The sequence below is a fragment of the Malus sylvestris genome, chromosome 6 (assembly GCF_916048215.2).
Source record: "Malus sylvestris chromosome 6, drMalSylv7.2, whole genome shotgun sequence".
Taxonomy (NCBI): domain Eukaryota; kingdom Viridiplantae; phylum Streptophyta; class Magnoliopsida; order Rosales; family Rosaceae; genus Malus; species Malus sylvestris.
In genome coordinates, this window is record NC_062265.1 from 20,776,308 (window position 1) to 20,790,657 (window position 14,350).

At 35.9% G+C, this 14,350-nt stretch overlaps 1 protein-coding gene across 1 annotated transcript; it reads right to left on the reverse strand.

Moving 5' to 3' along the window:
- Window positions 1–11,545: 11,545 nt before the first annotated feature.
- On the reverse strand, window positions 11,546–12,484 carry LOC126626945 (brassinosteroid-responsive RING protein 1-like). Its single transcript, XM_050296348.1, has one exon. It carries the CDS (start codon window positions 12,326–12,328, stop codon window positions 11,825–11,827), a length of 504 nt encoding a protein of 167 aa, XP_050152305.1. The 5' UTR covers window positions 12,329–12,484; the 3' UTR covers window positions 11,546–11,824.
- Between the last annotated feature and the right edge of the window lie 1,866 nt (window positions 12,485–14,350).

Sequence of the window (14,350 nt, forward strand, 5' to 3'; positions counted from 1 at the left end):
TAAAGCAATGGGGGATTTGTAGGGGATTAAAGTTTGTCATGATACTCTTAGTATCCACCATCTGTTTTTCGTCAATGATTGCTTTCTTTTCGCTCGAGGTACTCTTAGCAAGTGTCAGAACATTAAACAGGTGTTGCAAACGTATGAGGTGGCCTTTAGACAAGCAGTGAATTTTGAAAAGAGTTGCGTATCGTTCAATCCTAATCTTACGAGTTATGACAAGCAGTTGTTGGCCGACTACCTCGGCATGAGGAGGGTGGAATTTCATGATAAATATTTGGGTTTGCCAGTGCTAATTTAGAAATCGAAGAAGGAAACATTCCCGTATGTGAAAGATAGGCTTTGGAAAAAATTACAAAGTTGGCGGGGTGTACTTTTGAGTAATGCGGGACGTGAATTATTGGTGAAAACGGTGGCTTAAGCTTTGCCTATGTACTCCATGCAATGTTTTCTTCCCCCTACATCTTTATGTGAAAAGTTGAATATGATGATAGCAAAATTCTGGTGGAGTGGTGATTCAGGCAAACTGAAAATACATTGGCTTAATTGGAGATGTTTGTGTAAGCCTAAGAACGAGGGAGGTCTCGGTTTTAGAGATCTTTATGCGCTTAACCTTGCTTTGTTGGCAAAACAAGCATGGCAATTTCTTCAACAACCTGAGTCGCTTACTTTTCGTGTCTTCAAATATTGGTATTTATCTATGACAGGTTTCCTGGAAGCACGGGTGAATGCCTATAGTTCATATGTTTGGAAAAGCATCGCATCTTCGTGACCGGTGCTTCACAAAGGACATCGTTGGCAACTGGGGAATGGAAAGAAAATTCGTATATGTCAAGACAATTGGGTGCCAAGAGTTTTACTTTTGGATTTTGACCCCACTACCGGGGCATTGTGATATTAAGGCCACGGTAGACGGTCTTTTTTGGAATGAGTCAAAGCATTGGAATTTTCAGTTGTTGAATGATCTATTTCCCCAGAGGAAGTGGAATTAATTCGAAGCTTGCCACTTAGTGTGTGGGATGTTGACAACCGTCGGATATGGCATTATGAACGAAATGGCAAGTTCACAGTTCGGAGCACCTATCATGTCACACGGGGTATAAACGTGAATAACGGTGATGGTGTAGCTGGTTCATCCTCTTCATCTAGTGGTGCAGTGGAGAAGTTCTGGAACAAATTATGGAGTGCATGTGTTCTGAGGAAGGTAAAGATCTATGTTTGGTGTGTGTGTTTGGACTCTTTGCCCACATGCTTGAATCTTTGCAAACGGCGAGTGATGAGTGAAGAGTCATGCATGGTTTGTGGTGTGCAAGTTGAATCCATGGAGCATGTTCTTAGATAATGTAGCTTGGCGAGGGCGGTGTGATCTCGAAGCCTGGGAATAAAGGAGGATACCGACCACAAATTGTCTCTAATGCAATGGTTAGCCAATATGACTATGCAATGTCCTTCATTCGGTTTTGAGCTATGTCTGATGTTGTTATGGGCACTATGGAAGCATAGGAATGATGTGTTATGGAATGGTACTTTGCTGCCACCACATGAGATTGTGCTTAAAGTCGAGGGAGGGATGGATGCATGAATTTCACAAATAGCATAAGCCTACTACAAATAAGGCTTCTCAAGAGGTCTAGAAGTGACGGAAACCTGAGGAGGGTTGGATAAAATACAACTTTGATGGGGCATGGATTCAAAGTGGCCTCCTGGGGAGGGGGAGGGGGTTTGGGGTCATGCTTCGCAATCATTTGGGAGAGTTTATTGATGCTGCTACAGGTCCAATTGAGAGGCCAACATCAGTTCTCCAAACTGAGTTGGTTGCAGCACGCTGTGCGGTATTGGTGGCTATGAGACACTGTCGTGAAGGTTTAAAGATTAATTTTGAAAGAGATTCTAGCTTGGTGATGGCTGCTATGAAGGGTCAAGGGGATGACTACTCATCGGTTGGTCCTATAATAAATGATTTGAGGTTGGTGTTCAACCATGTTCAGCGAGAAGGTAACTCGGCAGCGCATCGACTTGCTCGGATGGGCCTTAGTAGCTCTTAGGAGTTTGTGTGGTTCGAGGAGACTCCGGATTTGATTCAAGACATTTTAGTTGAGGAGGAATTGTAATTTTCACTTCTATTGTTCATTTGAGGATAGGTCTATTGTTGTGTGGGACACTTTTTTCCTTTGTCCGGGTTGAAATCTCCAACAATGTTTTTATCGAGGTCCATTATGCACACTATTCTCAGTTTGTACATATTCTAAGTTGCTTAATGAATATCGTACCTTTCTTAAATAAATTTTTTTTGAGAGATTCACCAATATGATACTAAACATCTAAAACCTAAGCTCGATATAGTAATTCACAAGCTAAATAATCAATTATGTCAATAAACAGAATTAGAACTGAGAAAGTTATAAGCCAAATTTTCTATACGCGTTATTAATGGAACTTAACAATTATGTCAAGCTGCCAACACGAGCTCAATAGAAGTGCGACTTTGGTTTTATTTCTCTCTCTCTTTTTCTAAGCAATTACATGGACTAAATAAGCATTTATCAAGCCCTATAACTCAACTAACCCAACAACCCATATGAGATAACTCAAAATCTTGAACACGCACATCAACCAGTTGATGCTGATGCAGCTACCAAATCCATCGTTTTAGCTCATGCTTTACGTTTAATCTAGTCTCTCAAGTACGAACTATACCTCGTCGCATCGTGACCAAATAATTAAACTATATTAGCTTTAACCACCTTGAAATTTCCTCGGATCAAATAATATAATTTAACTACTTAGTCTTGGCAGTCCTGCGTACGTACGTATATGTTTTGATTATATTTCTCACTTTTTGACTGTTTTCTTATTAAATTTTTAGCGTGCAGATTTCATTGTCGTTGTGATCAATTTGTCAACTAATAGTTTTCGTGTAGGTTTCCTCTTCTTCCAGAAAATGAAAATACCATGTAATAACAGTGTAACATGAATCAGACGTTAATTAATATGATACAATCTGTTGTATTTTATAATTTCGTAGAAGGTTGCATGCGTATGAATTCGATGAAATGCAAAAAATGATGTATATAAGATTGAACAGGTTTTTTTGCACGCATACGACAAAATGCAGAAAACGTCGTACGTCAAACTATAATATGTAAATAATTTGGTCAGTAAAATTGAGAAAACTCTAGATAGCACTATTTGCCCTTCCGTAAACGCTTCTTGTAAATCCATAGAAGAATTCGAACAAATTACCATTATAGTGGTTCTATCTAAGCTTTTCAAAAAATAATCTTACCAACAACCTATAATATATTGTGTCTAAAACCACCTCAAGAGTCAAAAGCTTTGATGACTAGTATTTCTGAAATACGTATGTGTCCCGTACATTTATCAATAACACATAAGCATACATTCAATTTCACACATTTAATTTTTTTATAAGAAAAACTAATGAAAATGACTTTAAATCTTTACATTTTAATAAAAAAATCATACACTAAATTTTATTTAATGATAAGGACAAAAAAATAAAAATAAATAAATAAACTTAAAAAAATCCAAGTGCGCTGAGCGCACGTCCCTCACATCCCCTCCCCCCTCTTTAACACCAACTCACCCTCCTCTATAAACCCCATAACAATCCCCTCTCCCACAGTATGTATCGTCTATCCCTTCTTCACTAATACCACTATTTCCGCTATGAGATCACCCCCATCCTCCATGCCCGTCGCTTGTTACTCCTCGCCATCATCAATTTTCGATCCCCCAGCCTTTACATAAAGCTTCGCCTACGACCCATCCTCCCAACACTTCATCGTCAGCTCCATCCACCAACGCACCATCCTCTCTGTCTCCACGCCTCCTTCCAAGACAAAGCCTAGCAAACCTATACCTTAATTGCCTAACCTTCAAATCAAACCCAGTTTCCTCCGTGCCTCATTTTTTTGAAAGCTTTAGCTTGATGGAACAAGGTTGCATAAGGGAAGGTTTGCCAATAATAGAAGGGAACAATATCAAATAAAATCAAGTCCATTAACTGCCTTTTTCAATACAAAGTGAACTGTTTGAGAAAATTGCAAATTCTGATAATCCATGGTATCACAGGTTCTAGATGGTTGGTAACTCTGACTGTATTTTTATAAACAGTGTAGTAAGTTTTATAAACAATGTCGTAAGTTTTCATAAACAGTGTAGTAAGTTTCATAAATAGTGTCGTAAGTTTCATAAATAATGTAGAAAGTTTCATAAACAGTTTGTGCGCGCATTAGATTTTTTTTTAATATTAAAATTATGTCTTTTTCATTAAAATTTAAGTTCTTTTGTCCTTTTTATTAAAATTTAAGGGTTTTTCATTAAATTTTAAGTCTTTTTAATTAAATAAAATTATAGCATGGTTTTTTTTTATTAAAATAAACTTTGCCCAAGCCCTTTTCATGAAAGTTCCATTTTTTAATTATTTGTTTTCTGTCATTCCTAAATTATTTGATTCCTTACTTTCCTATTATTGATAAGTGAACTTAATAAGATAGAGATTTCAAACTTGGATACAGAAGGTGAAACATATTACTCTAGATAACTTTTGATATCACGTCTCGAAATTTATTGATTTATTTATTCTACAGTTCCGGGAAAAACATTTTACGAGCGTTTTGGTCATTTTAAATTTTACTTTCTTGTTTGGAGGTGGGTTTAGAATAGATGAATAGAGTTGAATCCCACGAGCGCATAAGCGCAAAGCAACACCTAAAGTTAGAACGAAGAAGTTATGAGCCTTGAAAGTGAATGGCATTTTGCTCAAATTGCACTTACTACAAATAGAAGGTTTCTTTTTTGGGAAACCTAAAGATTTCCAAAATAGAAAGTTTTCATTTCTAGAAACCCAATCCAGATAGCATCGACCTAGAAAACTAGACTCACTGGCCTACTGACCTATTCCCTTCAAAAATTTACGACGTGAATTATGGTCATCTCTAGTGGAATTAACGGGCACCACTTACCTAGAATTGAAGCCTCACTTGCCTCTACGAAACCCACCCAACAATCACCTCGATAGATCATGACACATGGCGGTGCGAGGCTGCAAAGTTCTAGGGTTCCGCCGACCCTATTCCTTTTTTCAGTGGATTGGCTAAGTGGAGACCGACACAACCACTTGAGTTTTTTATCTCATTATCCCATGAGTAAAATACAACCAAACTTGGCCTCGTTGGACCATTATAAGAGATGGATCACCGTTGTCATGTTAAGGGCACCCCATGGTCTTTATAGGCGAAATCAACCATCTTCCGTCAACTTTTAGACTTCGTGGTAGTTATAAAAGTTGTTCCTCGTGTTGAAATCTATTAGCATATAAAATTTGGTGAAATTTGGAGTTAGTCAAAAACTTAAGTTTCCATTCGCTAGAAACCACCGCGCAATGCGGTGCGTGTGGCAATGTGTGGGAAAATTTAGTGACATGGATTTCAAGCATAAAGATATTCTTGATGCCATGAGCCCATATTCGAGGCCCGTTTGTTGAAACTCGATACGATTGTTTGATTATTCAATTTTTGAGATAATTGTATTGTCGTTCAATTTTCGTAATTGACTACAATCCGACTGTTAGATTGTCAAGCAAATCTGACCTTTAGATCTTCCACATTAACCAAAGAGTAACTTTTTAGTCAACGTGCCCTAAATTATTTTGGTGTCTCGTGAAGGAAAACTTTTGAATATGCTAATTCATGGCAGAAACATACTTGTATGCACTTAAAAACAAAACTTAACCAAGAAACTCAAAGCCTAATAGTTGTGAACCAAAGACCCAACTCAAATTCACAAAGAGAGTTGATATTTTTTTATACCTTTAAAGATCTTCTTTGCCTTGAAATGGATCATTACCCAAAGTGAGGGCCTTCATTCCTCTCCTTGAGTTACACTTTATAACTTTATCTCCATCACTTTGATCTTTGGGTTCTTGGATTGGGATGCTTGAATGGATTCTCCAAAAGCCCCCAAAGTAGAAGACCTTTAACTTTCGACACCAATGATAATTGAGGAAGAAGATGAGTGACATGAGAGAAGAATATTACTAGTTATCTTCTCCAATGCAGTTTGCCTCCTAGAGTGAGAAGAGAGAATTTTGCTCTCTCATATTTCCTTATATAAAAAATCCCTTAGTGAGGGAAAGGTTATAAAGTTATTTATAAAGGGTTCACACTTAAGTGAAACCCTTCCCTCTCTTTCTGTAGCCTTCTTCCCAAAACCCTTTTTATGTATCTTGAGTTTTAGTTGTTAAGTTTGTCATACAACTTAAGTTAATGGGCTTGACTCTTCGAAACCTATTTGGGCCTTGAGTCTCATTGTGGTTTAAGTTGTCACACAACTTAAGTTAATGGGCTTGACTATTCAAATCCCATTGCGCTTAACACTAACTCAAGGTCTAAAATGAACTTATTTGTTTGATGAATTAACATATTAATTAATCATGGTCATAAAACAATTAAACCATTTAATTGTCCTTACTCAACTTCGTTGTATTCTTCAACCATTACGTTGTATTCTTCAACCATTACCTTACACAGTGTATGATCCATTAGGTTCTAGTTAGCGAGGTAGTAGGCGGTTAGAACTGCTACCAATTGATTGGTGAACATAATACTTCTAATTATCTCTTAGTGATTGTTAATTATCAGGGCTTCCACAAATCATGAGTAACACGTAGTAATATGTCATGGCTACTCAAGCTAAGCAGAAAAGGTTGGAGAACCTAATCAGTTAGGGATTACAATGCAATACGGTCTTTCTCTAGATCAATACTCTTGATCACATTGCTTAGGTGATAGTTTATTCATGCATACTATCCAATGTGATTCTCTTGTCTATATAGTTACCTTGAATGTGATTTGGAACGTACCTCCTATATCTCATTCATACTTTTGGCTAGAGATTCTTAATCATATCATAGAGTATTCTCCATCAATGGTTTGAAGGTTAGAGATCCATTGTTGTGCATTCACATGTCTACATGGTTAAGTAGCTTAACAACAACTATTGCGTGGACACTCTCTAATAGAATGCCTTTCACATAATTAAAGATTAAGGTCGCAACCACAAGACAACTATGATGTCTCAGGTCAAATGACTACTTTGCATTATCCAACTAGTGAGTTCTTGTATGACATGAGTATGAGAACACCTGGTCGGCCGCATTCAGTGGACTCACTTTGATTGAGCACTTACATACTTATCTTGGTGCCTTTCACACCAATGACTGAAGACCAGTCGCTCTTCAGGGAGAAAGACATAGTATATATTGATCTACTAATTGTCAATACCTAATTGGTAGTCTTACAATCAAGAACATTTAGAATATGTGCATAAAAGAGAATGGTCTTATGAATCAAACTTCTTTAGATTACATTTATGAATCTAACTTCTTTAGATTACATTTATGAATCTAACTTCTTTAGATTACATTTTGTTAATTACATATTCCATGGACTTATTGTTTAAGCGTCTAACATTTAATGAGACGGCTTTAAACAATAATTTTTGCCCTTACATTAAACTAGATTAGTTTAATATGTGAAATGTTCATAAAGTATCATCCCATGATTGGCTTTATGACACATTTCCAATTTCTCGTTTATCTATAGAATTATGAGTTAAGACTTGTGTGTTTCCTTAGGTGTTGGTCGTGTCTGAGTGCTTTGATCTTCGTGCTAGAGTTGTAGTATCTTTGACTTCAGGTGAGTGATTTTAATATTATATAATAAACTATTATCTTTTTATGCTTTCTTTCTAGTTCCATAAGTGTGTCTGGAACCATAGATTCTATATTCTTTCTGGTTTCATGAGTTGATTTGAAAACCCTGCTAATATCTTCATTCTAGGTATGCCATGAGAAAGTCTGGGCCTATAATTCTTTATGTAGCCATGAGAAAGTCTGGCATGAGAAAATGTGAAATCTAATATCTACTTATTTCTTTCTAGATCCATGAGCAAGTCTGGAACCTTGTGCTTGTTCCCGTTATCCGATTCAATGAGTAGGTCTGGAATGCAGAACTTATGGACTCTTTCACTATAGCCATGTTATTTTATTCAATATTTGAAAGAGGTGATTGAGTGCTTGTAGGGATCAATCATGAAAAGTCATTTGAATTTATGTGTGGTATTCAATTGAGATTTGTGAGTGAGGTTATCTTATATATGAAAAGGATTGTGAAATATTTTATAACTGAGATCAAACTTTTAAATCACATATGTTGTATGGATAATGCTAAAGAGACTAAATGTGTAGAATAAATTTTGTAAATTAAATGACATACACGTTAATGATTGGATTATTATTTAAGTGTTGATTAATGTGCTTATTTCTTATTGGTGACACATCATTTAGTTTGCAAATATACTCTACAAATTTAGTCTACCTACCATAACTCATATCGTATTATTGTCACACACAAGAGCTTTGTAGCGTATCCAGGTTTTTGCTTTGCCCAGTGTAGGGCTGTTTCTTACATAGTACAAGTAGCAGTTAAAGAAAGAGGCACTCGAAAGTAGGATTTGTGCCCTTTATTGTAGTTTTCATTTTCACAAAATATTTGATATATATTATGTATGAGTCCCAGTTGACTCTATGTAATTATTGCACTATTACTTTCAGCTGATACATGTCGATTTTTGGCGTATCTCGAAATCAAAGCATGACATATCTTGACTAAATTCAAAAAAGTTATCATTTACAACTGTTTTGATGAGCTGGCAGAAATGAGTTGGCAGTGATATATTCAACAACTTTTACCCCCTACTTATACTGTCATTTGTACCATATCTCTAGTAGAGATAGGACCCAATTGCATTTACGGACCTTAACTCTATTAGAGAGATGATACAAATAAAAGGAAAGTACGTGTAGCATTACTCGGCCAAATTTTAAACCATATTTGTTGGTGCCGGCAAAAGTTTGTTGCAAAGTGCCATAAGCTATTTCATTTTATAATCTTGGATGTGCTTGGTATTAGGGCATAAACTATTTCACTGCATGTATATATTTTGAACGAAGCATGCATTTCCTAAATTAATTTGAGGCTGGCCATTGATGCTTCATGCTTGATGTTATTGGAAATAAAAGGGGAGAAAAGAGAAGATTCCCGGGAAACAAAAAGAAAAAAAGATCCCGGAAACCTGGATATTTCTTTTTAGTAGTAAAGCCCTTGAAGTCCAAACTGATGATGTTTTCATCTTTTAAAAGTCTTCATTTTTCTCGTGTATACTGACAAGTGTAGTTCACATACACCCATCCATAATAAAAAGAGAAAAAAAAATGAGTAAAAGCGACGACCCCATAATATGTAGGCGACCTGTTACTTATGTGTATATAATTTCGTACGTGTGAGAACTGATGTACCAAATTTTTTTTTAATACAAAACTACATCATCTCATCCTCTTTTTTCTTTTTTCTTTTTTTTTCTGCTGTTTTTCTTTTTCAAGTTAGTAGACCCAATTGAGTGTGCGATATGTAAAGGACCACTCATTTACGTGTATCATATTCCGTACATTTGAGAGTTATCTTATCAAAATTTCTCTTCATGTCAAATTGCACCCTCTCCACTTGTTTTTTTATTTATTGCACTCTTTTCTTTTTTCAAGTTGGTAGATCCCATTTGATTTAATCGCATTTGAAATGCTTGGAGGACTGCAAATACATTCATGTCAGTTGAATGTTAGAGTATACAAGGAACAAACGAACTAATTGAATATAAAACTTTATTAAACGGAATTGTCAAGAAGGTTGCATGAACCAAAGATGCTACATCTTGACTCACTTATTTGTCAAACTAAATTACAAGCAATATTTATAGAGAACTAAACCTAAGAAACCTTAACTCGGATGTGTTAGACCCAATTCCTAAACTAACAAGAAAAACCCAAATACTAAAATAGACATAAATACTAATATTTTCTAACACCCCCCCGTCAAACTCATGTCGGTACACAACATGAGTTTGCCAAGAGACGATGTGAATACAAGCTTGTTATGCTAATTTCCGATGCCAATTTCAATACGAAATTCCATCGGTGCAAGTGCAAGATTCCAAATTCCAGTGCCTGTGCAAGATTTCCATGCCAATTGCGAGCCTCCGAACAAACCTGAACAAACAAGCAAAAAACCCAACTTTCACAACGTCACTCGAGTAGTCACAAGTCCAAACACTCGAGCAATCGCCATAGAGGACAACAACAGACTCCAAATCATTCAGATAAACCAACAGCCTCTATGTGTGCTTCAGAGACTTAAAAAAAAAAAGTAAATCTTTTCTCCTTGGTTGTGTGGGCCTCAAAACCTAACAAATTTTTTTTCAAAAACTTTTTTTTTTCCTTTGTCCTTTATTTTCCCTCTTTTTTCATTTTTTTTTTCCTCCCTCTTTTCCTTCTTTACTCATGCTTTCTTCAATTCATGCAGCAACCAAGTCAAGCAACATAAAGGGATTGCAACAGATGGTTCGTGCAGGGTGGTGGTGGCGACAAGAACGGATTCGACTATGGATGCTTTGCACGACAAACAAGCAAACAGATTTTTACCACAATGAACAACGACAATTTCCTAGATGAATCTAAAACGGAAACACAAACAGCGGAAGATGACGAAACCAAAACTAATACAAACAAATTGACACCCATCAACAACAGATTAAATCCCGAAGGATCCAACCTGCTCTGATACCAAGTTGGATATCAAAGTACGCCACGAACAAACGAACTAACTGAATACAAAACTTTATTAAACGGAATTGTCAAGAAGGCTACATGAACTGAAAATGCTACATATTGACTCACTTATTTCTCAAACTAAATTAAAAGCAATATTTATAGAAACTAAACCTAAGAAACCCTAACTCGGATAGACTAAACCCAATTCCTAAACTAACAAGGAAAACTCAAATACTAAAATAAACATAAATAGTAATATTTTCCAACAATGTCTTCAATGACCAAAAATTTGTCCAATGTGAACCCACCAACTGACAATGTCACGCTCCATTTCATAATTAAATAATAACCCGTTGATCACCAACCTTACAAGTTACAATAGATGCCAAAAGCCAAACCAACCCTACACCAATTTTATCACATTTAACTTACCTAATAAGCCTAATATTCGTGGATGTAGATTAAGTCAATTAATTTTGATTTAGGTAATGATAATATTTGCATAATAGTCGTATATGTCGATTAAGTCAGTTAGTTAATTTAGTTACTATTCATAATTGTAGGCATACATCAGTTAATTAGAACAGTCTGGCATAACTCTATCCATTTAGATTTAAATACAGAATACTGTCTTGTGAAACAAAACTACACGTAATAATACTTCACAACAGTTACCATCACTCAAAAAATTAGGTTCCAAAACCGAAATGTTAACATTTCACAAGGATCTGAATCTCTTCCAACATTAGGCAGATGAATATCATGAGATCAAGAACTAATTGTGAATATCATGAGATCAAGAACTAATTGGGGTTTTTTTTTTTTTTTGGGAATCTAAGTTACGACATAGAACACAAATTTGCCATCCCCAAATTCTCATTTTCCACACCAAAGAAAACAAAAACTATACAAAATCATCTCATTTGCACTCAATTCTCTTTTTTTTTTCTTTTTCATCCAACAATATCCTATATTTACATATTAACATCAACTTCGGAGTTTCCTATAGCTCCGGTAACTAACTCCGTGGTAGAATCTACATTCACAATAAGACCATGAGTTGGATTCTAGTAATCCTCTCGTAAATTTCTGTCTTCAAAGTAAAAAGAAAAGTAAAAGACTTTGAATTTGGAAGTGCTACAATTCAAAACCAAGATTAGTGTGAGAATAATCGTCGTAAAAATCGGGGATCCCAGAAGCGGCCCAAAGTCTCTCATTGAAATCGCCCTGCATATCTTCCGATATGAACGGCGTACGACACAGCGGGCACGTCTTCTGGTCGTACCCGACCCACCGGTCCACGCACCTTTTGTGGAAGACGTGACAACAGTTCGTGAGCCGTCGTATCTCGTCCTCGCTCTCGAACTCGTACAGGCACACAGCGCACGACTCGGGCGGGTCGACCAGGTCCGAGAACTTCGCCAGGGGAAGGATTTCCCGGATCAGAACGGCGGAGACAGAGTGGAACTCCGGGAATCGGATTGGCGGATCGGACCAGGCATTGTCGGGCTCGATGAAATCTTGGAGACCCAGCAGGGAGAAGAAGGTGGAGATGAGCTTTCGGATTAGACCCAGCAGAGTGAGTGTGTGGATGAAGAGCTTTGGGAGCAGAAGCTCTGTGTACCCAACTGGAAACCCCATTGGAAAGCTTCGAGCTTTGATGTTTTGGGTTGTGATTTGGCTGTGGAGTTTCGAGATACGAACTGGGTTTTTGTTTAAATCTGTGTATTTTGTAGAGAGAAAGAAGGGGAGGGAGAGAGAGAGAGAGAGAGAGAGAGGGGGAGGGGAAGAGTAAGAGACAGGATGTGGAGAGTAGAAGAGGATGGTTTTATAAAGCCAAGGATGAGATGGAGAGGGTCTGACGATGTGTAAAATGGCATTAATGCCCTTCAACTTTGCGCAAAATACCACACCACCAAAATTGTATTCAATTTTCACGTTTGTATTTTGTACATATAGTAGACGTTAAAATAGCTTTTTGCCTTTTGTTTACACCTCTCCTTATTTTTTTATTTTTTTTAACAATCGATATTATTTACACTAAGAAATGAGAGAGTTGTCTAAACCTTACAATAGGCGAGCCATATAATATGGTTCAAATTTGCCTTAGGCGAAAATTGAACATAAAACCTTTCACTTATAGGTGAAAAGGAATACCGTACCGCTAGACTGTAGTACCATCTTAATAATTTCTTATTAATTCATGAAAGACTAATTAAGTTAACAGTTTAGTAATATTCTTCTTCACTTGTAAGTGAGAGGTCTTAGGTTCGATTTTCGTCAAAAGTGAATTTGAACTACATTATTACTAAATCATTGGTATTCCTCTCCACAAATGATGACTACAAAACTTTGGAATCATTTATAATGTGATCAACACATGACATAGTGACAGAAGAATCTAGCGGTAAAACAATCTGAAGATAATAATTGCTCATGATACTAAGATTGAATTTTGAACCTTTTTTTTTTTTTTTTTTGAACAAGAATTTTGAACTTAATATGGGTGCAAAGTGTAGTATTTTTTCATTGAACAAAAGAAAAACAAGATTGCAATGGAGAGAATTCTTCACAAGTTTAAAGCTACAATTATATTCGTTCTATATTTGGTCCTGTTTTGTCAAATTCTACTCTCACAAAATAGTTGGAGCCAACAACTTACTTGTGTTTTGACAAACAAAGAAATAAAAAAACTTAAGTGCTAGAAATAATTTGCTAGTGAAGTGAATTAGTTGAGGATCCTATACATTGAGGTACTCGAGAGATATAAACAATGAACAATGTACAATTATGATTTATATTAGAAGATTAAAACAATGTGCAATTATAACTTATAAAGCCTTTAAGTACAAGGAATAAGGAACAAGGCACTACCACTACTTGCCTTTTATGATTACACATGAGTCGCAAATCCTACGATTTGAAAGAGGCATTTCCATGAAACATAGTGTCGGCTCCCCTAACTCATAAAAGTGATCATACAGTATTATCACAAAAAAACAATGTTTTGGAATCCATATTTATGCAAGGAGACTTTGCTTTGCTAATTCGAATTGAAGGGTGATATAAATTGTGTCTATGAATAGCTAAGTATCAATGTTTTCGATAGGGTTCATAGTTTAATAATGGATAAACCATTTTTCAAAATGAAGTTAGTGATAATTAAACCTTTTTTCTGGCTTAACTAAGTAATAGTAAAGCCATATGTAGTAATAATTAAAAGTTAAAGCCATTAAAATCACTTAGTACTATATAGTTTAGTGATATTCTTTTTTAGTTGTAAATGAGATGTTTTCAGTTTAAAATTTGTGGATGGTAGGTTCGATACTAATTTATTCTCTTATCTCCTAATGTAAATATATTGTTGTATAATATTAAAAAAATCATTATTAAAATGGTTTGATGGTTGATGATTAGGGGGATCATATCAAAGAATTATTAGTAATGGGCCAAAAAGGGAAAGGAAATCATGGTGCTCAAATGCTACAGACATGAAGTGGGGCTAATGTAGACATTAAGGATAAATAGATCAAGTGAATCAGGATAAGAAGTGTTTAGTCATGAGTCTCATGACTAGTAGTGGTGAATAATTTCACAAATCATAGTGTCATTGTCCCATCTTAAATGGGATGTTAAATGGGGGCACCACTAACATATAATATG